The sequence below is a fragment of the Triticum urartu genome, chromosome 7A (assembly GCF_056163025.1).
Source record: "Triticum urartu cultivar PI428250 chromosome 7A, HENAU_Tu73, whole genome shotgun sequence".
In the NCBI taxonomy this organism is placed as follows: Eukaryota; Viridiplantae; Streptophyta; class Magnoliopsida; order Poales; family Poaceae; genus Triticum; species Triticum urartu.
In genome coordinates, this window is record NC_141879.1 from 743,903,969 (window position 1) to 743,929,264 (window position 25,296).

General features: G+C 50.8%; 2 protein-coding genes across 2 annotated transcripts; both read right to left on the bottom strand.

Moving 5' to 3' along the window:
• Nucleotides 1-11,412: 11,412 nt before the first annotated feature.
• Nucleotides 11,413-18,340, bottom strand: LOC147962632 (uncharacterized). Its single transcript, XM_087534254.1, has 3 exons — nt 18,205-18,340; nt 16,002-16,130; nt 11,413-12,500 (listed from the first exon to the last, which is right to left on the bottom strand). The coding sequence occupies exons 1-3, from the start codon at nt 18,338-18,340 to the stop codon at nt 11,413-11,415; spliced, it is 1,353 nt and encodes a 450-aa protein (XP_087390380.1).
• Nucleotides 18,341-18,445: 105 nt separating this feature from the next.
• On the bottom strand, nt 18,446-19,072 carry LOC147962633 (uncharacterized). The gene has a single exon (XM_087534255.1). The coding sequence runs from the start codon at nt 19,070-19,072 to the stop codon at nt 18,446-18,448; it is 627 nt and encodes a 208-aa protein (XP_087390381.1).
• Between the last annotated feature and the right edge of the window lie 6,224 nt (nt 19,073-25,296).

Sequence of the window (25,296 nt, forward strand, 5' to 3'; positions counted from 1 at the left end):
ACACCAAGATAGTCGTGGTAGTATGTGGAGATGGCCACATAGCGCATCTCGTACTGCATCTGGCGGGCCTTCTTCTTGCATTGGCGCAACACGATCTGGTCCGCTCTAGCCCTGTGCTCCGGAAGAACTCGATAGAATGTCTACAATCATGCATGAAATAAGAATGGAAGAAGCCATGAGTTAAATCATTCATGAAACTAGAATGGACTTGTGCTTCTGAAGAGAACTCACCCAGAAAGTAGTGATCACGGCCTTGGCATGGGTCTCATGGTCCGCGTGGCGGGCCGCTTCCCAGTGGTCCCAGCTCGTGGCCAAAACCCGATGGTCCGGCTGCCTGACTGGATCAGGACAGTACAACCCCGGCCAATATAACTTCAGCAAGACGGTGATGAGGCCGTTGGGAATACGGACCCCTTTAGAATATATCCAGTTGCTGCAAAAGAATGAACTATTAGCATGTGACAAGCAAAATAAATAACAACCGGAATAAGCATGTGACAAGCAAAATAATGAACCACTTACTCTTTTCCCGTGGGCTCAATGAGCCACTTCTGCTCCTCAGTAGCAGGAACCTGCTTTGGTACCTTTGCGTTGCCACGCAGCCACCCCTTCTTGTCAACCCCCTTCCCGTCACCACCATCATCCCCGCCACCACCCTCCTCCTCGCCTGCCTCCCCCTCCCCAACCTCCTCCCCAACCTCCTCCTCCTCCTCCTCCTCCTCGCCTGCCTCCTCCTCCACCTCCACCTCCACCACCACCACCACCACCTCCTCCTCCTCCTCCTCCTCCTCCTTAGAGTGTACCTCACTAGAGGAGGGTACCTCACTAGAGGAGGGCCTCGAAGACAACACCCCTAAGTCGGTGAGGGTGCGCTCTTTCTGGCCGCGACCCCCTGTAGTGGCTCTCCCCCCAGCACCTCGTCCTCTAGAGGCTCTCCCCCCGCCCCCTCCTCCTCTAGGGGCACGTCTCCCTCGACCTCACTGTGAGGAGTCATCGTCAAGTAGCCGAGGGGGAGGATTACGTGCTCGACCACTCCGACTAGGTAGGCCGACGACCTTGCGTAGGAAACCCACGCCGTCGGCCTTCCCCTTGCCCATGTTCCACGAACCTGCATTGAAAAGAGAAAAAGCAATTAGTAAATTAATGAAATGAAGGAAAAGGCATGATAATAAACACATTAATAAAAATGCATAAAAAGGCATATTCCTAAACTATAGAAAAAATACTTGAAACGTACATCTGCTAGAACCCATATGAATCATCACTGTTGTAACCTCTTTCTCGGTCCATCTCATCATCACTATCAATCATATCATCTTCGTTGTCCGACGGAGGTGGAGGCTCTTCCTCGTCGTCAGCGTCTTCGTTTAACTTTTCTAGCATAAGTATGTCATTTTCATTGACAATGGTCTCACCATCATTCCGTGCATCGTCGACGTTTGGGTCCACATCATCATCACCCAGTGGTCTAGCGTCATCATTTCTAACCACATCATCATCATCATCATCAGGTTGCTCTTGATAGAACACTCCCTCGTATGTCATGGGGTTAATGTTGTAGTAATCGTCTTCATTCGGGTCTGGTAGCTTACCATGTGGCGACACCTTGAACACAACTTCCCAACCCTTTAGATACACTTTCTGGCATGGGTAAGGTAGATAATATACTTGTGTAGCTTGGGTAGCCGCAATGAAGAGATCGGCTCCGGCATAGACGGTTGATGGTTTAACTTTGACCAAACCAATGGAAGGCGTATGTTTTACCCCCTCCCGCGGATCGAACCATCGGCATTTGAACACAGGCAGACTTAGGGTCTCATGCCCCTGGCGGAATTTAACCTCGTATATATTTTGTACCCTTCCGTAGTAGTCTACTGAATTTTGACCGGGGTGTACACTCCAGTATTTATATTTTTGGGATCGGGGCGGCTGTTTTGGTGCTCCTCTATATGGAAGCGATACCCATTCACATCATACTTTTTACATGTCATGACGGCAGGGTCAAAACCCATGGAAACCCATCTCAATTCATCATCCATAGATATGTTCGGATCTTTTCCCTACAAGTATAATGAAAATTGTTGCGTGCATTAGTTCGGTTAACTAATAAATGTTGAAGTAGGTATTTAATAGGGGAGTGTGGAAAATTACTTTCTCCATGAACCAAGCAACAAAATTTTTACGTCCAGGGTTTCCATGATGGAGAAGAGTAAGTGCCTTCGCCTCAGTAGGAGGATTCACTCCCGTCCATTCCTCTTGAACGAAATCACTAAAAAAAGATAAGCGGTGTTAGACCGGGACTAAGTGAACATGAAACATGATGATGTGGAAGACATAAAGGAATGGTGTAGTGGTATTACCTCATCCACACTTCCTCAACTTCCTTGATGTTGTGCAAGATATAGAACATGAGGTCCTCCCACTCTTGTCGTGGCATGTTATAAGATTTTGAGGCCCCAGCCCTCCCACCTTGCGCGTTGAATAGATCGAGCCTGGGTTGATACTTGGGCTCTTCTATATTGTATCAAGGCACCTTGTTATGCAGATGGGGAACGTGGTCTGGATAGTATGATGTCCTGAGGTCTGACACCTCCTCTAGGATAACTGCCTCAGCTATGGAAGCTTCAATCTTAGCTTTGTTTCCACATTTCTGTCGGAGATGCTTGTTCTGCCTCTCAGGGCCGTACTGCCAGCGATTTTGCACAGGGCCCCCCAACAATACCTCGTTCGCGAGGTGCAGAATGAGATGTGTCATCGGAGTAAAGAAGCCTGGCAGAAACATCTTCTCTAGCTTGACTATCAACTCCGGTGCCTTCTTATGCAATTTTTCAATCACCTCTTTACTTACTTCTTTAGCACAGAGCGTGCAGAAGAAATGGCTAAGCTCGGCAAGCACTCGCCAGACATGCTCGGGGACATAGCCTCGAACCATCACCGGCATTATCCGCTCAATCCATACATGGTAGTCATGACTCTTCAGGCCGGTCACTTTGCCCGTTGAAAGATTGACTCCCTTACTTATATTTGATGCATAACCATCGGTGAACTTCAAAATTTGTTTCAGCCAGATAAGTACTTCTTCTTTTTCTGGCGGTTTAAGGACAAAGTCAGCATCTGGCTTGAACCAGTTTTTTCGACCGCCTATGGGAGGCTTCATGTTCAGGCGTGGTCTATCACAAATTCTCTGTTGATCGGCTCTAGCTTTTACGTTATCCTTCGTCTTATCAGGAATGTTGAGGATCGTGTGGAAAAGGGACTCTGCCACATTCTTTTCGGTGTGCATCACATCAATATTGTAAGGAAGTTTGAGGTCCTTGAAATAGGGAAGCTGCGAGAAGGGGGTAATGTGTGTCCAGTTGTGCATCTCACCATATCCCTCGAAGCCTTTGGCTTTGGCTTTGCCTTTGCCTTTGACTTTAGGCTTGAGAGCTTTTAGCTGAGCAAGAACATCTGCCCCCGAAAATGTTGGAATCTCGCTTACTTCATGAACAACCCGGCCTTTCGTCAAGTTCTTCTTGTCTTCCCTGTCTGGATGGTCTGGAGGGAGGAACTGTCGATGCAGGTCAAAGGCTACATACTTGCCACCCTTACTCAGCCAAATCATTCGCAGAGCCTGCATGCACACTGGGCATGGCATCTTACCACTTGTACACCATCCGCAGAATAGAGCATAGCCGGGAAAGTCATGCATGCAATAGTGCAACCAAACTTTCATCAAGAAATTTCTCTGCAGATCCCGGACGTATGTCAACCTCGGAAAGTACCAAGAATGGTGCAAAGCATCCACAAGCGGCTGCATAAACACACCCAATTGCTTCCCCGGGTAGTCAGGCCCCGGAATGATGAGTGACAAGAACATGGTCTTCCGTTGCATTAGGGCACCGGGAGGAAGATTGAGCAGAATTACAAACACAAGCCAGCAGCTGTATGGATTGGACGACATACCATATGGATTCAACCCATCACCTGATATGGCTATTCTGACATTCCCAGCCTCGGCTGCTTCCTCGGGGTATTCTTCATCGAATGACTTCCATGCTTCCCCTCCCGATGGATGTATGATTTTTTTTGGATTGTACCTTGTACCTTCCTTGTGCCACTTCATCATTTTGGCAGACTCCTTCGTGATGAAAAGGCGCTGCAGTCTTTTTATAAAATCAAGATACCGAAGAACCTTAACGGGGATGGTTAGCTGCTTTTTCTCACCATCCTCACCGACCACCTCAATGTACCGAGACGAACCACACTTCCTACAGTACTTGTCATCCGCATACTCGTGCCTAAACAAAAGGCAATTCTTCGGGCAAACATCTATTTTCTCATAATCCATAGAGAGTGCCTTCATGATTTTCTTTGTATCGTACATGCTTTTCGGCAGTTCATGACCCTCAGGGAGGCTGTTAGCCCATACTCCCAGGAATGCTTCGAAGCATTTCTGGCTACAGCCATACTCAGCCTTGACTGCAATCAGTTGCGAGATAGCATCCAGCTGAGATATTTTCGCACCCGCATAAAGAGGTTTCTTCGACGAGGCCAAGACCTCCAAGAAGGCCTTTGCGGTTGCCTCCGGCTCCTCCGGTTCATTCTCTGAAGGTGTCGCATTTGCCGTTTCTGCAACAATGACATCATCTAGCATGTCCCTGACCCCGTCGTCCTCATATCCATCGATGCGTTGTCGCATCACCTCCTCTCTACCACGGTCCTGCTCGGCTATGTTTATCGGCGGCATGTCAAAGTTTGGCATATATCCGTGCCTGCGAAGGTGCTCACTCATGTCCGTCTGATTTCTACAGTGACGTCTGGCACATCTCGCACAGGGGCATGGTGGGATAATTCTCATTGGACGACGGAATATCTCCTTCAAATACACATCGGTTTTCGCGATCCACTCTGATGTTACTCGATTCCGACGGATAAAACCACTGTACATCCACTGATTATCTGCCATCCTCTGCTTTTTTGCAACCCACACAACATAATTAAGGATTCACTTAAATTAATGGCATCAAATTTTCAGTTTCTACCGCGTTTAATCCACCTACATCTCTAATAGGTAAAGATGGGTCCTAATCCCACCCGAGGATGTGTAGGTTGAGTACGTTCTCCATTCTACCCCGTTCCGAGACAAAATTTCGGTAGCACCTCCCCGTTGTTCTCCAGATACACGTCTCAGCAAATAGCCGAGAGAATGTGCTCCAGAGAACAATGGGGAGGCGCCGCCGAAATCCTGTCTCGGAACGGGGTAGAACATGGAGAACATACCCAATCTACACATCCTCGGGCTGTCCGTGGAAAACACTGGACAATCCGAAAGAGCTGCGGTGATAAATATGCAATTGAATGCATATTTATCCATGCAACCCTTTCGGACGGGAGACGCCTAGGTTACGTCAGTTGACTTGAGAATGAAATCTAGTGATATGAAAAAATGGAGGGGATGGACTTGTAGCTCACCCTCGGCTGTAGAGGAAGTAGTCGAACAACAGAGGGATGCTCAGGGGGACCAACGCGTCGTACAACGGTCACTCCGATGAAATGCGACACCACAAAGCCTGCAAATTCCACCGAAAGAACAACTTAGATCATCACATCTCAGTAAAGTGTCAAACTTTTGTCTTCTATTTTTTTAGCAACATCATCATGAGTATCATTTTTTAGCAAGATCATCACATCTTTGTAAGTCTCAAAATTTTGTCTTCAATTATTTTATCAAGATCATTATGAGTATCAAAAAAATAACAAGATCATCACATCTCAGTCAAGTGTAAAATTTTGTCCAACATCCATCCATCCATTCATCTATCATTAACTTTACCACATACATTCGTCAACATGACCTAACATTAAATATATGACAAACAAAGTTTCTAAAAAAATTCACCGACATTCCATCCATCCACCATCTATGATTCTAACAACATCCATGAATCCATCTAAGAAAAATTTATCCATACATCCATCCACCTAAAAACAGTAGCAAGAAGAAGAAAAAACATACAAAAAATCTATTTATCTAACTATCTATCCATCCATTCATCTAGCAGCACAGCAGCGGCAGGGGAGCAACGGCAGCAGCGGGGGGAGCGGCAGGGTGACGGGGGAGCTCAGCGAGGGAGCAGGGGACGTGGTGGCGGAGGTGGTGTCGGAGGGGCCGGCAATGGGTGGCGGAGCATGGGCGGCTGGGGGCTCCCCGGTGCTCACCAGCAGCAGAGGAGGGCCGGGAAGGGGTCGTCGGACCGCCGGAGCCGTGGCCGCAGCCAGCTCACCATGAGCAGGAGGGTCGGGAAGGGGGCGAGGACGACGGGGCCAGTCCCGGGATGGGGCCGCGCGGTGCGGGGCGGCCGGGAATGACCAGCGGCGATGCGGGGCGGGCGAGGAGCGTGGGGAAGGGTCGGTGCGACGCGGCCAGGACGGGGGCGGCAGTGGTGCAGATGGGGGCGTCGGCGGTGCGGGGCTGGGATTGCCGGTGGCGGGGGGATCGAGTGGCGGAGGGCGGGGATCGAGCGGCGGAGGGCGGGGATCGAGCGGCGGTGGGGCTGGATCGAGCGAGGAGGGTGGATGAGTGGTCGAATGAGTGGTCGGGGCGTGGGGTGCCCGATTGGATAAGGTGTGAGGTATGCCGACGGTATAGTCGTCGGCATAGGTTCTTTCCACCTATGCCGACCGTTGTGCCGTCGGCATACCTCCTTTTTTTTGTTTTTTGTTTACATTAAATTCAATTTCTTTAAAAAATGTCCTAACAAAATGTAATTATTAATGTCTGGCTCTCAGCACACTGTAAAAAATAGTTCCACCTCACCACCCCGTCCCGTCTAACCCTGACATAGACGACCACCGAATCTAGCTCTTTGACTTGCGCCGGACTGGGTCTCACCGGTGGACCTTTTCACCTGATTTTCGTAGCCCAGCCCATAGCTGCACCCCCAACACCATCCCGGCCCAACCCACCCAAAGATACCCTCCGTGTCGGCCCGACATGGCCGTTTCCCCCCTTCAGGACATGGCGGCAGCCACGCCTGTGAGGTCTACACGGAGGGACGGGGGCCCTGGTGCGGGGTAGCAATGCCACCAGAGCATCGCACCGGGCCCTCATACATGAGGGGTGGTGTGGTGGCATGTCTGAAGAGGCGGCACAAGTCTCCGGGGTGAGCCCCCCCCTCACGGACGGCACCGCCGCCGGCACCTGGAGGGGGGGGGGGGGGAACGGACGCGTCGGGTCTACACGGAGGGGAACTTCCCGTGGATCTGGCCCGGATATTGCTCCAAAGTGTTCCTATGGGCTAACCTAACACAACCGAGTGAATACGTCCACTGGTCAAAGCCCGTCCATGCAAAGTCAAAGGGATAGATCCCGTGGTTAAACACTACAAGGTTAGGCGGGACGGGGTCAAACACTACAGGGTTAGGCGGAACGTCTACTACCGTGTCATCGCCGTCCGTGAGGGGGGGCCATGCACCGGAGACGCGTCCCGCCTCTTCGGACATGCCACCACACCACCCCGCATGTACGAGGGCCCGGTGCGACGCTCCGGTGGCATTGCTACCCCCCCAGTGCCCCCGTCCCGCCTAACCCTGTAGCGTTTGACCACGGAATCTAGCCCTTTGACTTTGCATGGACGGGCTTTGACCAGTGGACCTCCCCACCCGGTTGTGTTAGGTCAGCCCATAGGAACACTTTGGAGCAACATCCGGGCCAGACCCACAGCAAGATCCCCTCCGTGTAGACCCCACGCGTCCGTTTCCCCCCTCCAGGTGCCGGCGGCGGCGCCTTCCGTGAGGGGGGGGCACACCCCGGACACGCGTGCCGGGCGTTTGCAACCGCCACAACACTTCCAGACTTGTGAGAGGCCGTCTACGCAAGATTTGGCGGCATGCTAGCCCCCGGAGGCCGCCGGCCACAGCCGTAGACGCGCGAAGGGCAATCCGCGTAGAGGGAATTTTTCGGATACTTCTCCATCACCAAAAATTATGAAAAAAAAACCATCGTTCCTATAGCACATGTGCCCGCGTCGTGCAAAAAAACTCATGATTTTATCGCGCTCCGAGTATTTAGTAATATTGACGCCGCATCGTTACCGCAGAACGTCTACTACCGTGTCATCGCCGTCCGTGAGGGGGGGCCACGCACCGGAGACGCGTCCCGCCTCTTCGGACATGCCACCACACCACCCCGCATGTATGAGGGCCCAGTGCGACGCTCCGGTGGCATTGCTACCCCCCAGTGCCCCCGTCCCGCCTAACCCTGTAGCGTTTGACCACGGGATCTAGCCCTTTGACTTTGCACGAACGGGCTTTGACCAGTGGACCTCCCCACCTGGTTGTGTTAGGTCAGCCCATAGGAACACTTTGGAGCAACATCCGGGCCAGACCCACAGCAAGATCCCCTCCGTGTAGACCCCACGCGTCCGTTTCCCCCCTCCAGGTGCCGGCGGCGGCGCCGTCCGTGAGGGGGGGCACACCCCGGACACGCGTGCCGGGCGTTTGCAACCGCCACAACACTTCCAGACTTGTGAGAGGCCGCCTACGCAAGATTTGGCGGCATGCTAGCCCCCGGAGGCCGTCGGCCACAGCCGTAGACGCGCGAAGGGCAATCCGCGTAGAGGGATTTTTTCGGATACTTCTCCATCACCAAAAATTATGAAAAAATACCATTGTTCCTATAGCACATGTGCCCGTGTCGTGCAAAAAAACTCATGATTTTATCGCGCTCCGAGTATTTAGTAATATTGACGCCGCATCGTTACCGCAGAACGTCTACTACCGTGTCATCGCCGTCCGTGAGGGGGGGCCATGCCCCGGAGACGCGTCCCGCCTCTTCGGACATGCCACCACACCACCCCGCATGTATGAGGGCCCGGTGCGACGCTCCGGTGGCATTGCTACCCCCCCAGTGCCCCCGTCCCGCCTAACCCTGTAGCGTTTGACCACGGGATCTAGCCCTTTGACTTTGCACGGACGGGCTTTGACCAGTGGACCTCCCCACCCGGTTGTGTTAGGTCAGCCCATAGGAACACTTTGGAGCAACATCCGGGCCAGACCCACAGCAAGATCCCCTCCGTGTAGACCCCACGCGTCCGTTTCCCCCTCCAGGTGCCGGCGGCGGCGCCGTCCGTGAGGGGGGGCACACCCCGGACACGCGTGCCGGGCGTTTGCAACCGCCACAACACTTCCAGACTTGTGAGAGGCCGCCTACGCAAGATTTGGCGGCATGCTAGCCCCCGGAGGCCGCCGGCCACAGCCGTAGACGCGCGAAGGGCAATCCGCGTAGAGGGAATTTTTGGGATACTTCTCCATCACCAATTATTATGAAAAAATACCATCGTTCCTATAGCACATGTGCCCGCGTCGTGCAAAAAAACTCATGATTTTATCGCGCTCCGAGTATTTAGTAATATTGACGCCGCATCGTTACCGCAGAACGTCTACTACCGTGTCATCGCCGTCCGTGAGGGGGGCCCACGCCCCGGAGACGCGTCCCGCCTCTTCGGACATGCCACCACACCACCCTGCATGTATGAGGGCCCGGTGCGACGCTCCGGTGACATTGCTACCCCCAGTGCCCCCGTCCCGCCTAACCCTGTAGCGTTTGACCACGGGATCTAGCCCTTTGACTTTGCACGGACGGGCTTTGACCAGTGGACCTCCCCACCTGGTTGTGTTAGGTCAGCCCATAGGAACACTTTGGAGCAACATCCGGGCCAGACCCACAGCAAGATCCCCTCCGTGTAGACCCCACGCGTCCGTTTCCCCCCTCCAGGTGCCGGCGGCGGCGCCGTCCGTGAGGGGGGGCACACCCCGGACACGCGTGCCGGACATTTGCAACCGCCACAACACTTCCAGACTTGTGAGAGGCCGCCTACGCAAGATTTGGCGGCATGCTAGCCCCAGGAGGCCGCCGGCCACAGCCGTAGACGCGCGAAGGGCAATCGGCGTAGAGGGAATTTTTCGGATACTTCTCCATCACCAAAAATTATGAAAAAAATACCATCGTTCCTATAGCACATGTGCCCGCGTCGTGCAAAAAAACTCATGATTTTATCGCGCTCCGAGTATTTAGTAATATTGACGCCGCATCGTTACCGCAGAACGTCTACTACCGTGTCATCGCCGTCCGTGAGGGGAGGCCATGCCCCGGAGACGCGTCCCGCCTCTTCGGACATGCCACCACACCACCCCGCATGTATGAGGGCCCGGTGCGACGCTCCGGTGGCATTGCTACCCCCCTAGTGCCCCCGTCCCGCCTAACCCTGTAGCGTTTGACCACGGGATCTAGCCCTTTGACTTTGCACGGACGGGCTTTGACCAGTGGACCTCCCCACCCGGTTGTGTTAGGTCAGCCCATAGGAACACCTTGGAGCAACATCCGGGCCATACCCACAGCAAGATCCCCTCCGTGTAGACCCCACGCGTCCGTTTCCCCCCTCCAGGTGCCGGCGGCGGCGCCGTCCGTTAGGGGGGCATACCCCGGAGCCCCAAGACGGGCGTCTACGCATGCATGAACACTTTCACATATGCATCGAGACCCGTGCGATGTTTCGGTGACATAGTACACCCCGAACCCCCCCACCAACCAGAATTCCTTCCGTGTCGACCGTTTCCCCCCTCCGTGACACGGCGATAGCGACGTTCGTAACGGGGGGCAATCGATATACCATCGGGTTTGTTTTTTTAGATAAGGCATAATTATCTTATGCAAAAGCAAAAACTAAAATAAAGTAAAAATAACAAAACAAAGTAAAAATAAAAAAAATAAAGTAATGCCCACGTATGCCGACGGCAAGGCCGTCGGCATATATGTGCACACACGGAGGTTGTCCCATGGATCGGTGACGTGGCGTGGCACAACGATCGATGACGTGGCGAAGGGGCCTATGCCGACGGCTGTGCCGTAGGCATACCTCTGCCATAGATAAATTTAAAAATTAAGTAAAGTAAACATATGCCGACGGCAAGGCCGTCGGCATACCTGCGCACACACGGATCGATGACGTGGCGTGGCACACGGATCATTGACGTGGCAGAGGGGCCTATGCCGACGGCTATGCCGTAGGCATACCTCTGCCACAGATATGCCGATGGCCGCTGTTACCACCCGTCGGCGTAGGTTCAACGCCGTTAAATGGTCAGCGCTGACCGGGAAGGTGGGCCCGTGCTATGCCGACGGCCTGACCTATGCCGACGGTCCCCGTAGGCGTATCTCGGGCGGTCCCGACGGCCTCGTCTATGCCGACGGCCCCGTCGGCATAGATGGATGTATGCCGACGGCTTTTCTACGCCTACGGCCTATCCTTGGCCGTCGGCATATGTCCGGCGATGCCGACGGGGGCCGTCGGCATAGATTTGGCCGTCGGCAACCCCAGTTTTTCTGGTAGTGAATAGAGCATGTGCGTTCATTTTCTTGTTCATCATCAACTAGTCCTCGAACCTTTTCTTCTTGGCCTCCTCCACCGCAGACATGATCTCGCGCTCCATCTTGTCCCTCTCGTCCTTGAGAAGGCGTGCATTTTTATACTCCAAGTCTTCTTCGTCTATCTTGAGGTAGGGCTCCTCGTCGTCGACGTAGCCGATGTCGACCTCGAGGTAGGCGTAACCACGACGCCTGTACTGGGCGAGCGCCTGGTCATGCCTGCCGACCAGGCCGTTGTCACCAGTTTCCTTCCACTGCCCGTCGTCGCCAAGGGCATGCACCTTGAAGGCCTCCGGGTACTTGAGCACCACCATCAGCCGTCCTCGGACGGCCACGAGATACTTGCGGCACGATGACGAGCTGTCAAGTTTTGGCGCGATGGCCGTGCTCGTGAACACGCCCGACTCCGCATCGCGTTTCCACGCCTCCACGACGCCTGAGTAGGAGACGGAGTAGAACTGGCCGTCGTGGTGGACGGCGTCCTCCACACCGGCATGCGATTGCGCCAGCCTCCAGGCAGGGTCCTCGGCCGTGGCGAAGGCCGGGGCGCCAAAATTTCTATGCATGATTAGCATGGCAGAGTATCCGCCAGGGCGCGGGGACGCTGAGAGGACCACCTTTCGGTACAACCAGCCGCTCATCTGACTGGCGGTGAGCGTCGCCGTGGCCCAGCGGTAGTCGTTGAACTGTGACGCGCAGCCGAACCGGGCAGTCAAGAGGTCATTCAACACGTAGCAGAACAAGCGGTCGTCCGCGCGGGGCAGGAAGATGCCCATGGTGTTGATGTGAGGGAGCGCGTGCTGCTCGGCCGTGGCCGGGTTGACGAGGTAGATCTGGCCACGGTCGGCTGTGGTGGCAAGCCACCCGCCGGAGGAGCCGAGGACGAAGTGGCCGCGCAGCGCGGGATACGGGGCAGGTATTGTGCGTGCATCGTCGTCGTCGTGGATGGCGGCCTGGATGATGTTGCGGATGCGAAGATCATGGAGGAGGTCTGGGAGCGGACGGCGAGGCTGTTTATCCCACTCTGCCAGCAACCACTGCATGTACCTGTGCCGCCCGTCCATCTTCACTATCCGAGTCTCCGCCGGCTTCCAAAGCGGCAACTCCGCCGACACGATGTTGCGCCAGAGGATACCGCCGATCCCTGCCTCCTGATCCATGGCCGGCATAGATCTGATCTCGACTGCGACGGATCGAGGACCTCGATATCTTTCCCCTTTCTCTCTCTATCTTAATTCGTGATGTCTTGTGTTGCGGGCCTTGAGGCGCGCGGTGGCTTGTCAAGTGCATCAATAAATAGATAGCCTCCAACAAAGCCCTAAGGCTGGTCACAATGGGCAAGAACATAAGGTAGTAACTTACACACTTCCTTAGACTATGTTACTACCTTCATAGTAGGTAGGAACATCTATGTAGTGTCATGCAACGATGTATTTATTAGGTTATAGACTCATTGTTTCTTGGAGTGTATGATGTTCCGGTAACTTAGCTAGTTACCACAAGCACCTCTCTCTTTATTAAATATGTGCCACATAAGCAAAGTTGTATTGGAGTGTGTGATGTTACTCCTAAGTTCCTCCCCATTGTGACCAGCCTAAGGCTACTCATAGTGGGCAGTATCATATGCTAGTAACATGCGTATGATACTAGTGTATGATACTACTTTCATAGTGCATAGTATCATAAATTAGTATCATAAATAATCATATTTACTGCCATGCATGACACAAAGTAGCATAGCATTTAACATGATACGGTATCTACCTATGTTACTCTAACACTCTCTTTCTTCTTTAATTATGTGCCACATAAGCATGTTTGGTAGTCCCAAGTGCATGTTACCATTTATGTTACCCTCACAATGGCCAGCCTAATAATCTATATACGATCGGATCCGGCGCGGACTCCACCCACTAATTGTTTTGCTTCGACTCAAACCAAATATGACCGAGTAGCAAACAAAAATCGCGTTTGGGCATGGCAACAAAAACATGGATAACTATGATTCAGTTTAGGAAAGAAAAAAATTGCAAACAAGTCTTCAATCTGTTAAGAAGCTACTCATCTAGAAAGCCCGGACCCTTCGCGGCCATGGCCGCAACGACATCATCATTCGCATGCTCACCGGTGATTTGCCCCTCCGCGTAACGGTGCTCGTCAAGGAGCCGGAGGTTGTAGCGTTGGTCCTCCTATGCCTACTGAAACACCGACACCGGGGGCGCCCCCTGCTCTTCCGCCATGACGGCGTTGAAGTATGCATACGTGGGCGAGGGTGTCGGCTCGTTGTCGGATGATTCTTCCATTGTCTAGTCCTCGTCGCAAGGTCGGCCTACATTTGCTTCCCCTCTGTCTGAGAGACTCTCCCACATCGCTCCGGAGCTTGTGATCAGGACGGACGTGGTGTGGTGCGGATTGTTCCAGGTGAGGACACATTTTAGAGCATGGTTAATAGAAACGCCGGCTACCGGCTGTATACATGTGCCATGTCAACAATAGCCTTTGTAAAAGTAGGCTCATGTAATAGGCCGGCTCTATACCAGCTGTTGCATGACCAGAGTAATCAATGCTTGCATGCATGGGAAGAAAGTAAAATACAATTGATTGGATTGTGAGACATAGGAGATTGTGAACAGCGGGGCTAGCGCTGACTTTGGGCTGCAAGCGAGCTGCTATTTCTCGCGTCCCGTGCTGCAGCCGGGCGACTGACGAAGCGCCCGCTTCCTTCTCTCTCTCGTATTTACTCTCCCCCAGCTCAGATTTTTGCTGATGTCGGATGCCTTGCAGCCTGCTGAGTAGGACTATTGTACCTGCTCTTAATAGCGGGTGACAGCCAAGCTAACCGACGGGTTGTGTCAATGCGAGCCTTGTAGTGGGTTTCTTGGCCACCGTGCTTACTTAATGTCGACAGGCAGATGAACAGGCAGCTAGGTTGAATGTTGCAAAAAAAAAAAAACACCACTTGTGCCGTTCCTAAAAATCATTCCTGCACGGGCTGTACCGTCATCCTGCGAGAAGGAGCCCTCCACCGACATGGCCGGCTAGTCCACTATGTGTGGCTCAGGTGAACCTGGCACTAGAACAATCGCCGGGTATGAAACAGTGACTAGGGATTTGTCTTTGATTATTTGTTCAGTACTCATACGCTTCACGTCTCGGATGGAATTCTGGTGCCCAATAAGTTGTTTGAACCGGGGTTGGGGGGGGCAGGGCCGGCCCTGAGGGGGGCAGCAGGGGCGGCCGCCCCGGGCCCCCGATGTCCAGGGGCCCCCTCCGACGTATTCAGCCAGCCCATGGCCCAGGCCCCAGGGAAACTAAGGACGTAGTCGGTAGCCCATGCGTACGTCTACGATCATCATGTTTTCTTCCCTGTCGAGTTCGCCTGTTGACTGGTTCACGGCGGTTTTGGCAGATTTGTTTTCGCCCCGGACGCGAGTCGCATGCCGGCGACTCCGGGCTCGTGCAGGGCATCCTCACCATCAACCCCACGTCCCGCCTCCGGAGGCCTCATGATCTACAAATCATAAGATTGTATTTTGGGGGCCTCATAATCTACAAATCTTTGGATTTGTAGATGGATTTGTAGATGGTTGTAGATCGTGAACTCCACAACCAATTTCTTCGATGATGTCGCGCAGGTTGGAGTCCAGACAATGAAAAGATTGATCCATGCATGGTTGTTTCAGTCGAGATGTTGATAATTAGTTGAGTTTTTATTTATCTGGTATAATTTTTTCATGACAGAGGCAATTTGAATACTATCATGGGGTCATGGGGATTATGGGAGTCAAGGGCCTCATGATCTACAAATATGAAGATTGATCTTCAGGTGTGTATGTGTGGATATAATTAGGGATTTTGTTTGAGTGTTCTCTCTCTCTCTCTCTCTCTCTCTCTCATGCGTGGTCTGATATGTGATTCCATTTAACTCACAAATTCATGCTAGGGAAACAGCAATAACAGTTTGGTGAACACTCGGTCACGGATGCTAAAATTATAAGATCTATTATTTATTAAATTGACATGCATATTGATGCTTTTGTTTCTATATCATTTTAGTTAAATTTACGGATGAGACTCTCATAATTTTATCTTTTTGAGAATCATATCATCCTTATTTAAATAATAGACTTTGGGATACAAAGACCATTAGACGAAGCTGTCGGACACACACAGCGACCAACCTCATCTCTCAGCAATCAGTGCACTAGCATGTGCGCCTGTTTATTGGAAGATCTTCTCATGCAAAGAAAGGGGCTATTTTCTAGGCCTTGCTAGTCGCTGTAATCTCCTCGGTCTGCCCATAATGGCACAATGAACCACCATGGAGGGTAATGGTTGAGGGTTCCAAATGCCATCGATGATGACTTTGATGTTCCCATAAAATCACACCCATGGCTCATTGAGACCTCCACCACCATAGCTTTGCTGTCGTGCTTGCCCAACGCGGCGTCTATGTTCACCTTCGCTCAACCAACAGGAGGAGGGTTCCAGGATAAAACCGTCATAAGTGACTTTTCATCAACGAATACGAGAGGAAAATTTTAAGGGCCCCGAGTTTTAGTTTCGCCCCGGGCCCCCAAAAACTCAGGACCGGCCCTCGGGGGGGGGGGGGGGGGGGAGGGTGGGCAAGGGCCTCCGGTCTGATGAACTCCTCCATGTGCTCCAACCTCTTCTTCGGTGGGTGATACCGTTGCAAAGAACACGAGGGGAAGAAGGGGAGAAACTAAATCAATTACATTAAGAAGAGGAGCCTACCACTGCACACACAACACAAAACACAAAACATTCAACATAAGCTCGTATGAGAAGTCAAACCATTTTAAGAAAAACATATGTTATATGACATAATGAAGAAATATGAACCTTTTCGATTAGGTTGTTCTCTTTGTAAAATACAGTATGTTATTTTTGGGGTAATTCCCGTGAGCTTGTGCGTTTGTTTTTCTTTTCAGAATTTCTAAAGGATGGTCTGAACCAGTTCTCTCCACGCGCCTCGTTGCAGCATCTCGCTGCCTCCGCTCGTACTAGGTCGCATCACCCGTGGCCTGCCCTGCCCTGCCCTCACTTGAATGCGCAACTTATTTCGTCCCGTCCAGGTCGAGGCGAGAAGAGGCTAAATTTCGTGTTTTGTCCCTAGTTTGAATTTTTTTTAAGATCTAACTTTTTTGCTATCGTCAGGAATCATGGTGGTAGGGTATAGCAGCCTACCGCCAAGGTCCCTGACAGTAGGGTTGCATGCCCTACTGTCAAAAACCTCCTAAGTATTCAACACAGTGCGTGCTCGTGCCTACCGTCAAGCACCTTGACGGTAGGGTTGTGCAGGCTACCGCCAGCCCAGTTGACGGTAGCGATGTTTCCTACCGCCAAAGTCCCTGGCGGTAGGCTGTTAGACCCTACCGCTATGCACTATAGCAGTAGCAAAAGTGGTCAGATCTCGAAAAATTTTCAAACTAGGATCAAATCTCGAATAGTTTTTAAAAAAAAGTCAAAACACGAAAGTTTGCCGCGAGGAGATCCATTGCGCACTCGCTCGGCGTGTGGCTGCTTGCTATTTTCGCGCATGCAAGCGGGAGCGATCCCAGCTGCAGCTGCAAAGGCTGCAGCCCTGCCGGGCAAATGAATTTTCGATCCAAAATCACGGGTACGGCAGGTGACTGACGTGAAGGCGGTTAATTTCCGGCCTCGCTCCGACTGACTCCACCTGTCCATAATCACTCACGCAGGCCCGTGATTTTTGTTTTTGTTTTTGTTTGTATTTGGAGAATAGATGCATGCAGGTCCGTGGCAATATGCAGTAGCACAGCTCCAGGAGTGACACAAGAGCAGGCAGGCGGACCCGGCCGGCCATAGCGTGCGAGGTGCGGTGCAGGACTAGTCGTCCGTCCACCAGCAACAAAGTCCAGCGCGGCGCCGGTGCGCGTAAAGTGATAGGAAAAGCCGTGCCCACTCCACTAGACTATCTCTCAAAAGATGCATCGTACTACTAATATGCCATCGGGTTCCTATGATGTACTTCCCTCTGATTCCAAATTACGCGTCTCGTCATGGTTTCAGTTTGAGGGAGCAGGAGCAACTCCAACGAGCCGACCTAAACAGACGGTAATTTCGTCCGCTTTTTATTCATTTGGGTCGGCCGTCCGCCTAGCGTCGGCCCTGTTTTTCATATGGGTTGGCAGCACGCCCAACGCGCCGACCCATATGTGCAGGCATGGCCGGCTGACCGCTCAATTTTATATTGATTTACATTCAAACATATTGTGAAATGAAATAACAAGCAAAATAGTTTAGCCGCCCAAATAAATAGTATAGTTTTACAAACCAAATATAAATAAAAATGTTTCACATAGTTTTGCAAACGAATAAAAAAAGATACATCTATTGGTTGGCAACATGAGTCCACATATGCTCATTCAAATCATTTTGCAGTTGCACGTGAGTTTCCCAATCACGCATGTCTTCATGAAACTGAGTGAACTGCTCAAATATTGCCGTTACTCCATGCTCAGGCACAACATTCTCACCCTGAAACTGAAAGTCTTGATCGTACAGACGTTCCGGACGATCATCTTCTACTATCATATTATGCATGATCACACAAGCAGTCATCACCTCCCATAGTTTTTCCGTGCTCCAAGTATTAGCAGGATACCGAATGATGCCCCGTCGAGATTGCAAAACACCAAAGGCACGCTCGACATCCTTTCTAGCACTATCTTGCTCTTGGGCAAATCTTTTCCTTTTCTCTCCGACAGGGTTGGTTATTGTCTTGACAATAGTGGTCCACTGAGGATAGATACCATCACCCAAATAGTACCCTTTGTCGTAGTTGTGCCCGTTGATAGTAAAGTTCACCGGTGGGCTGTTGCCTTCGGCAAGCCTAGCAAACACCGGCGAGCGCTGGAGCACGTTGATATCATTGTGTGATCTAGCCATGCCAAAGAAAGAGAGCTAGATCCAGAGATCTTGAGACGCCACGGCCTCTAGTATGACAGTGCAAGCCCTGACATGTCCCTTATACTGCCCTTGCCAAGCAGAAGTTCAGTTCTTCCACTCCCAGTGCATGCAGTCTATGCTGCCAAGCTTCCCCGGGAAGCTCCTATTGGCATTCATCGCCAACAAACGGGCTGTATCTTCAGCTGTCGGCTCTCTCAAGTACTCAGGGCCAAACACAGCAATCACAGCCTTGCAGAACTTATACAGGGACTCTAGGCATGTATACTCGCTCATACGGACGTACTCGTTAATGAGATCACCGGGCACTCCGTATGCAAGCATTCGGATGGCGGCAGTGTATTTCTGATAAGAGGAGAAACCAATCTTGCCGACGGCATCCTCTTTGCACCCGAAGTAGTCATCATAGCCGACCACTTTCTCTCTAATACAGTTGAAAATATGCCTACTCATACAGAACCGGCGGCGGAATTTGTGATGTTTGAACAACGGGTTTGTTGTATCAAAGTAGTCCTTCCAGAGAAGGAAATCCCCACTCTCTCGGTTACGATTTAACGCCGGAAGGTGGCCCGGAATGGAGCCACGGAACAACCGCCGCTGGTTGTTGAGGTGGTGATGGACCAACACGGCAGCCAATATCTCCTCGTCGTTGGACGATGAATCGTCGGAGTCGCAAAGGAAATTGTGGAAAAAGAACTTGTCGGCAGAGTCCATTTTCGTACCTTGACAAACTGTTGAACATCTTGCGCGCGTCAAAGAAGGAGACGGCCGCCGAGGGGAGACGCGGCGCCCACAGACCAGCTAGCTGCCCTGCTGGCGTCCGACGAGTGTGACGGCGTCCGACGAGCGTGCCGGTCGGATGTGGCGGGGGCGGCGAGGCGTCTTCTTGGTCGCGGGCGGCGATGCGGTGGGGGAAGCGGCGGCGGGAACCAATTTGCTCCCCGGCGGCAAAATGGCGGTGGCGGGCGACTGGGGGCAGGGGCGGCGTGCTGGGCGGATGTGGAGACGGCGGCAGCTGGAAGAGTCGCCGGCAAAACTGGATGGCGGCGTCGGTGACGGAGGAGGCGGGGCGAGGGTTGCTTGTTGGCGCGGGGGGGGGGGGGGGGGGGGAGGGGGGGGGGGAAGGGGTGAGAGGGGAGGCCAATGTGCCACAGACCAACGGGCCCGAGGACAAGAGTAGGCGAGCGCGCGCATTCGTCGCGTGTCCGCGCCGACGCAAATCAGGCTCAAAAATGGGTCGGGAATGGGTCGCCCGCGAACGAAAAATGGACGCGCGTCCGTTTGGGTCGACGCGTTGGGCCGTCTTTTCTGTCCGCGCCGACCCAAACGGACAGCCGCGGACTAAATAGATCACCCCATTAAAGTTGCTCTAACAACTAATCACCACTGCACTGTCAGGGCAGCTTGTGTCTGAAGTGAAAGATAAAACATACGCACTATACGCATGGTCAGAAAACAACATGGATCGTTTGTGGGTGGACCTCCATCCAGTGACGACGGATCAGTACGTGCTCAGCCGAGTATGTCCTGTTCTCCACAGCCATGCACTTCGAGAGATGCGGCATTTTGCTTGGCATCTGCAAGCAAAGCGACATCTCTGCTATTTGAACAGCTACTACATACACACACATACATACATACATACATACAAATGATGAACAAGCAAACCTTTTTTTCTAATGTACAGTTACACTGATCGGCTACATGGTTTAGACACCAGCCAAGAGCCGCTTTTTCTCAGCCCCTGCCTGGTTTGATACTATTGTACAACCAAACCACAGCGTGAAAGCACTCCACATCACAGCATAACAGTACAGTACAGTACAACAACACTAATGAAAACGTCCAGGTGCTTCAAGATGCAGGAGAGAGGGGCTTCCTCGACTAAGTTTGCATCGCATGCGCAACTGTCAGGAGGGAGCTCCGCTTGCAATTTCATCGTCAGTCAGAGTCGGTGGCTTCCATTGCCTCCAGCACAGCACAGGAGAGACCCCATTTCAAACCCAGGCCCTGAAACTGAAAGCAAGTATTACCTCACAATCACAAAATACAGCAGCAGCAGCAGCAGCAGCGAGCTCTTTAAAAATGCCATGGATCAGCAACAGAATCGAAGTCACTACCCATGAACATCCCAGCTTTGGTCTAGGAACTGAGTAATCAAACAAGAGCAAGTCCTTAAATAAAACAAAACAAACAGGAAGAGCAGAGCATCCATCATCATCATCATCAACACTTGTACGTTTAGCCAACCCTATCACACACAGGTTGGCAGACCATCATTGTTAACACGCGGCCAGAGCCGAGCCTAGCAGACCATCATTATTAATACCGGAGCATAAGGGTTGGCGTTTTGTTTTCTCTCTGCAATTAACAACAGAGGAGCAGTAAACAAATAATAAACACACCAGAGGAATGCACGATCCATCTGGCCGGGCTTGTCATTGTCCAGTCCAGAGAGACATGAGATTGTTCGATCGACATTATCAACAACAAGGAACCATCCATTCGTCACATCCAAATTGAAGGCCCGGCGAAAAGTCACCATACATAAGCATGGATTGTGATGTTTCTTTCTGCTGTACCAACACAAATTTGCCATACATAAGCAATTGCCAGGACGAGCATCCGTCCCGGTCCTCCTGACTTAATTTTAAAAAATCAACGTACCCCACCTGTGTTGGTCAAAAAGACCGCGTATTGACGCTTGACAGTAGAGCTCTCCCAGATAACATCCTTCAGAATTGTGCACTAGTACGAAGCAGCCAAAGTTCACACGCCAAGGCACGGGAACTCCGTGAACAAGGATTTTGACTGTGGGGATATTCACCAGGGCAACATCTAGCTAGCCGGTTATTGCTCTATACAGCCTATCCGTAAATAAATTGCTAATAATTTAGGTCGCTAGGGAGAAGGACACTGACTGCGGAAATGATAAAGCATGCAGAATTCTGTCGAGCGCCCATCTAAATCAGTCCCTGCAGATCCTGTACATCACATCATTTCAATACTACAAACCAATGTTTTAAATAGCGGGCTATGGAAAATAGCGGCGAGCCCCAAAATCAGCTATAGCGAAGCTATAGTGGGCTAAAGCGGGCTATAGCGAGCTATTTATGAAGGCGACCAAGACTATACCACTGTCTGAATTAGTGGAAGCAAACAAGTGATCAGTCTTGCTGTGCTCTGTTGTTAATTGCAGAGAATAAGTGAATGTTTGATCGCCTTCCGGAGTTAATTGCAGAGAATAACCGGAAACAAATAACTGAAATAATTACGGTTCTGCTAAAAATCAGTCGACTGAGATTTAACCAAGTCTCAGTCGACCATGCAGCATTTTATACCATCATTTTCAACATTTTTTTCTACCAGTTGTAACATCCGTCTTGATGGTTATAGCATGTTGTCCCTCATCAGTTGTAGCTCCTCATCTCAACGGTTGCAACATCTTCATTGACGGTTGTAGCATTTAATTGTTGTTGCTTGCAATGCCATCACAACATTTTTCGTCGCCGTTTGTAGCATCTAGCCGTGCCCTCATGGATAGTGTATTGAGGAGGATCACTGGCATCTGCAGCCAGCTTCTTTAGTGATTTGGAGCTATCTGGATCATTTTGGTAACTGAGCTTAACATCCTCTATCCAGTAGGTAATAGCATGTCAGTTTGCCACAATATTTTCCTTCCCCTTTTTTTTGTACTCAATGGAATAGTCGAATTCCAAAAGTTTCAGACGCAATCTGTGTTGGATTCCGTCAGTTGACCTTCGAGTGGTCATATATTTCAGGCTCTGTTGGTCTGTTTTAATGACAAGTTTGTTTCCCAACAGGTTGTGGCGCCATTTCTTCGGTGCTTCCAACATAGCCATTGCTTCCTTTTCATAGATGGACTTGACAGCTGCCTATGGTCCTAAACATTTGCTATAGAAAGCCAATGGCCTGCCTGATTGTATTAGTACTGCCCCTAGTCCTGTTCCACATGCATCTGTTTCTATGACAAAAGGTCTGGAAAAATTAGGTAGTGCCTGTTAGAATATGTATAGGATAGGTTATCTGTTTAAACTTGTAATCTACTCCCTCCGTTTCAAATTACTTGTCGTGGTTTTAGTTCAAATTTGAACTAAAACACTAGTATCTCTATCTCTTGTTCTCTCTCTCTCTCTCTCACCCTTCCTGTAACCGAACTCTGAGATCGTTCGATCTCTTCTTGTACGCCAAGGTTTCACCAATATATAAACATGCGGCCCGAGACCAAAGGGTTTAACGCTTCCAACCTAATTTACAGTGCCAATACAGAACATATATATTGTCTTAAACGCAGTTGTATGTTCAGCAGTCCACACTGTAAGGAGTCTTACTAGCTACTATAAGCTGTTGTTGACTCGTGTATGGTAATACTTACAAAACAAAAGAAGAAGAAAGAAAGGCATCCAGTCCAATTTAAAAACAAAGTAGACGTGAGCTCTTTCTTTGTTCTATCTATTCAGAGAAGAGAACATGGATAGCTTCGTAACATTGTTTCAGATGCAATGCAGAGAAGAACATGCTTGATGGGAACACGCAGGATGATCATCATACATCATAGTAGTTGAATTTCGTCATGCCTGCATCTGTAAAATAGATTGAAATCGTGTAACATTGATATTTTTTAGAAAAGGAGTGTAACATTGATATAACACACGTTGGATTAAGATGGATTGGAATTAGTTGCCAGACAGGAAAGTAACCACACCTACGCACAAATGATCGACTAGCTAATCAAATACAACTAATACTACTAGGATAGCTCAGAGGCGGCTGAGGATGCGCTCAGCCTCGTTGTCCTCGACGGGGTCGACGTGGACGGCCAGGTCGTGGTCGACGCTGTCAAGCTCGTCGTCGTCGAGGAGGTCGATCTGAACGTGGGCGTAGACGCACCTCTTGTACTGCGCGTGATCGGCCGGAATTTTTTTGCATGATCAGAGACCTTTTACTGTAGGGTGCCCGTAATACTAATTTTACGGTAGGGTGCCGCACCTCTAGTACAATTTTTTTGATGCCGCCATCCCTATTAGTATTACGGGCACCCTATTAGTATTACGCGTGATCAGAGACCTTTTACGGTACATCAAAAGAATACTGGCCGTCCATTCTCAGGTAATTGATGGACTAGATTAACCAATACTACTGGACGAGACCGGTAGTATTTTTTGTCTAAGGGGTAAAATTGGAACACACAAAATAGATACGAAATGATCTGAAACTATGCAGGCAAAATCAGAAGCGCGTTAGTGTTTTCTTCTCCCGCTCTAACCGGATGCAGTCCATCCATTCCGGGACTGTTGTCGCAGGTTCCATCGGTTGAGTACTCTTGAGAGAAGATGCAACGAAGAGACTGATTGTACGTAGTCCTTAGATCCTCGCTGGCCGGTGCGCCGAGGAAATCCCCAGATACAAAGCTAGAAAAGGTAGCCTCCCGGATCGATCAATTATGTCCAGAACGCCAGATGCACTGCGTATGTGAGAAGCCGATTTATTTTCGGCGATCACGCATATGTATATACGATAGTTACGTACGCCAGCCGGCGGCTGCACACAACAACGCGCGCACATAGCTTCGATGAATTTGGCCGATGGACAAACCGATAGGACAGACGAACAGCGGTGACAGCGGTCCATGATGAGCGAGCGCTGAGGAAGCTCGTGGCGGATAGATCGTACTGTATGAACGGATGCCGCCGATGACCGGAGACAGCAACGACAAGGCCAAACGAGGGTGATAATGGTGAAGGATTCTACAAATTAATCAAACAAAAATGACAAAAACTACCCTCACTAGTAGAAAACAGGGCTATGGTCCAGGCCGGCTCAGCCCATTAGTCCCGGTTCAGTGTAGAACCGGGACTAATGTGGGCATTGGTCCCGGTTCGTGAGCCCAGAGGGCCGGCCGTACCACGTGGGCCATTGGTCCCGGTTCGTCTGGACCTTTTGGTCCCGGTTGGTGGGACGAACCGGGACCAATGGGCCTCGCTCCTGGCCCACCACCATTGGTCCCGGTTGGTGGCCTGAACCGGGACCAAAGGCTCCCCTTTAGTCCCGGTTCTTGCCACAAACCGGGACCAATGAGGTGCCTATATATACCCTTGCCCGCGAGCAGAGCACTCCAGTGCTCTGTTTTTCTCTGGCCGGCGAGGGGAGTGGTTTGTGGTGCTCTAGCTCACCTCCTATGCACATGAGGTGTTCGATGGAATGCCCGAGCCACACTACTTAAACTTTTTCCTCTCGAAGCTCGACCTCCAAGCTCCATTTTCCTCAAGATTTGTCTAGATTTAGCGGTCCGTTACGCCCCGTCCCCGTCTTCACCGCCGTCGATCACCCGCGCTGATCTCATCACCGACACCACCGTGGTGAGCCTCTTGTTCTTATCTTCTTTCTGAAAGGAAAAATATTCTTACTTGTCTGTTTAGATAGATACTTGTATCATTTTCTTACATTTATTATTGCATCTTATATAGTGCGATGGTTTTGGTATCCGCCCCCGTCGGCCCTCGTCCTGTCTATGATTCGGATTTGGTAGTATATTATCTTCATAACTATTGGTTCATTTATTGTTTATGAAAATTATGCCGACCAACGTGACATAGATTTTATTTATCTAGGATGTATGTGAATCGGAAATGCCAACCGACCCTATTGTCGAGAGGTTAAATTTAGTTGAAGAAGAAAACAATTTGTTGAAGGAAAAAATAAAAAAATTGAGGAGGAGAAGATGATATTGGAGTTGCATGTTGCGGATGTCGTCGATGATCACAAGATCAAGATGGATGCAATGCGCTTGAAGATTAGAAAGATTAGAAAATATGCCATTCATACCGAGGCTTGGTATCATTATGCCGTTGGATCAATTGTTACCTTGGTTGCGATTATGATCGCATTTGTTTTCGCATTGAAATGTTTTACATAGT

Bases quoted from the DNA above. Each gene is read 5' to 3' on its own strand.
- LOC147962633 (XM_087534255.1), bottom strand. From the start codon at position 19,072: ATGGACTCTGCCGACAAGTTCTTTTTCCACAATTTCCTTTGCGACTCC.
- LOC147962632 (XM_087534254.1), bottom strand. From the start codon at position 18,340: ATGGCTAGATCACACAATGATATCAACGTGCTCCAGCGCTCGCCGGTG. The intron at 16,131-18,204 runs GTATCTATCCTC...TAATTGATTTAG, and splicing joins AGGGTACTATTTGGGTGATG to TTTCTCCCCTTCTTCCCCTC. The intron at 12,501-16,001 runs CCGGTCCTGAGT...AGTTGCCGCTTT, and splicing joins CCCCCCCCCCCCCCCGAGGG to GGAAGCCGGCGGAGACTCGG.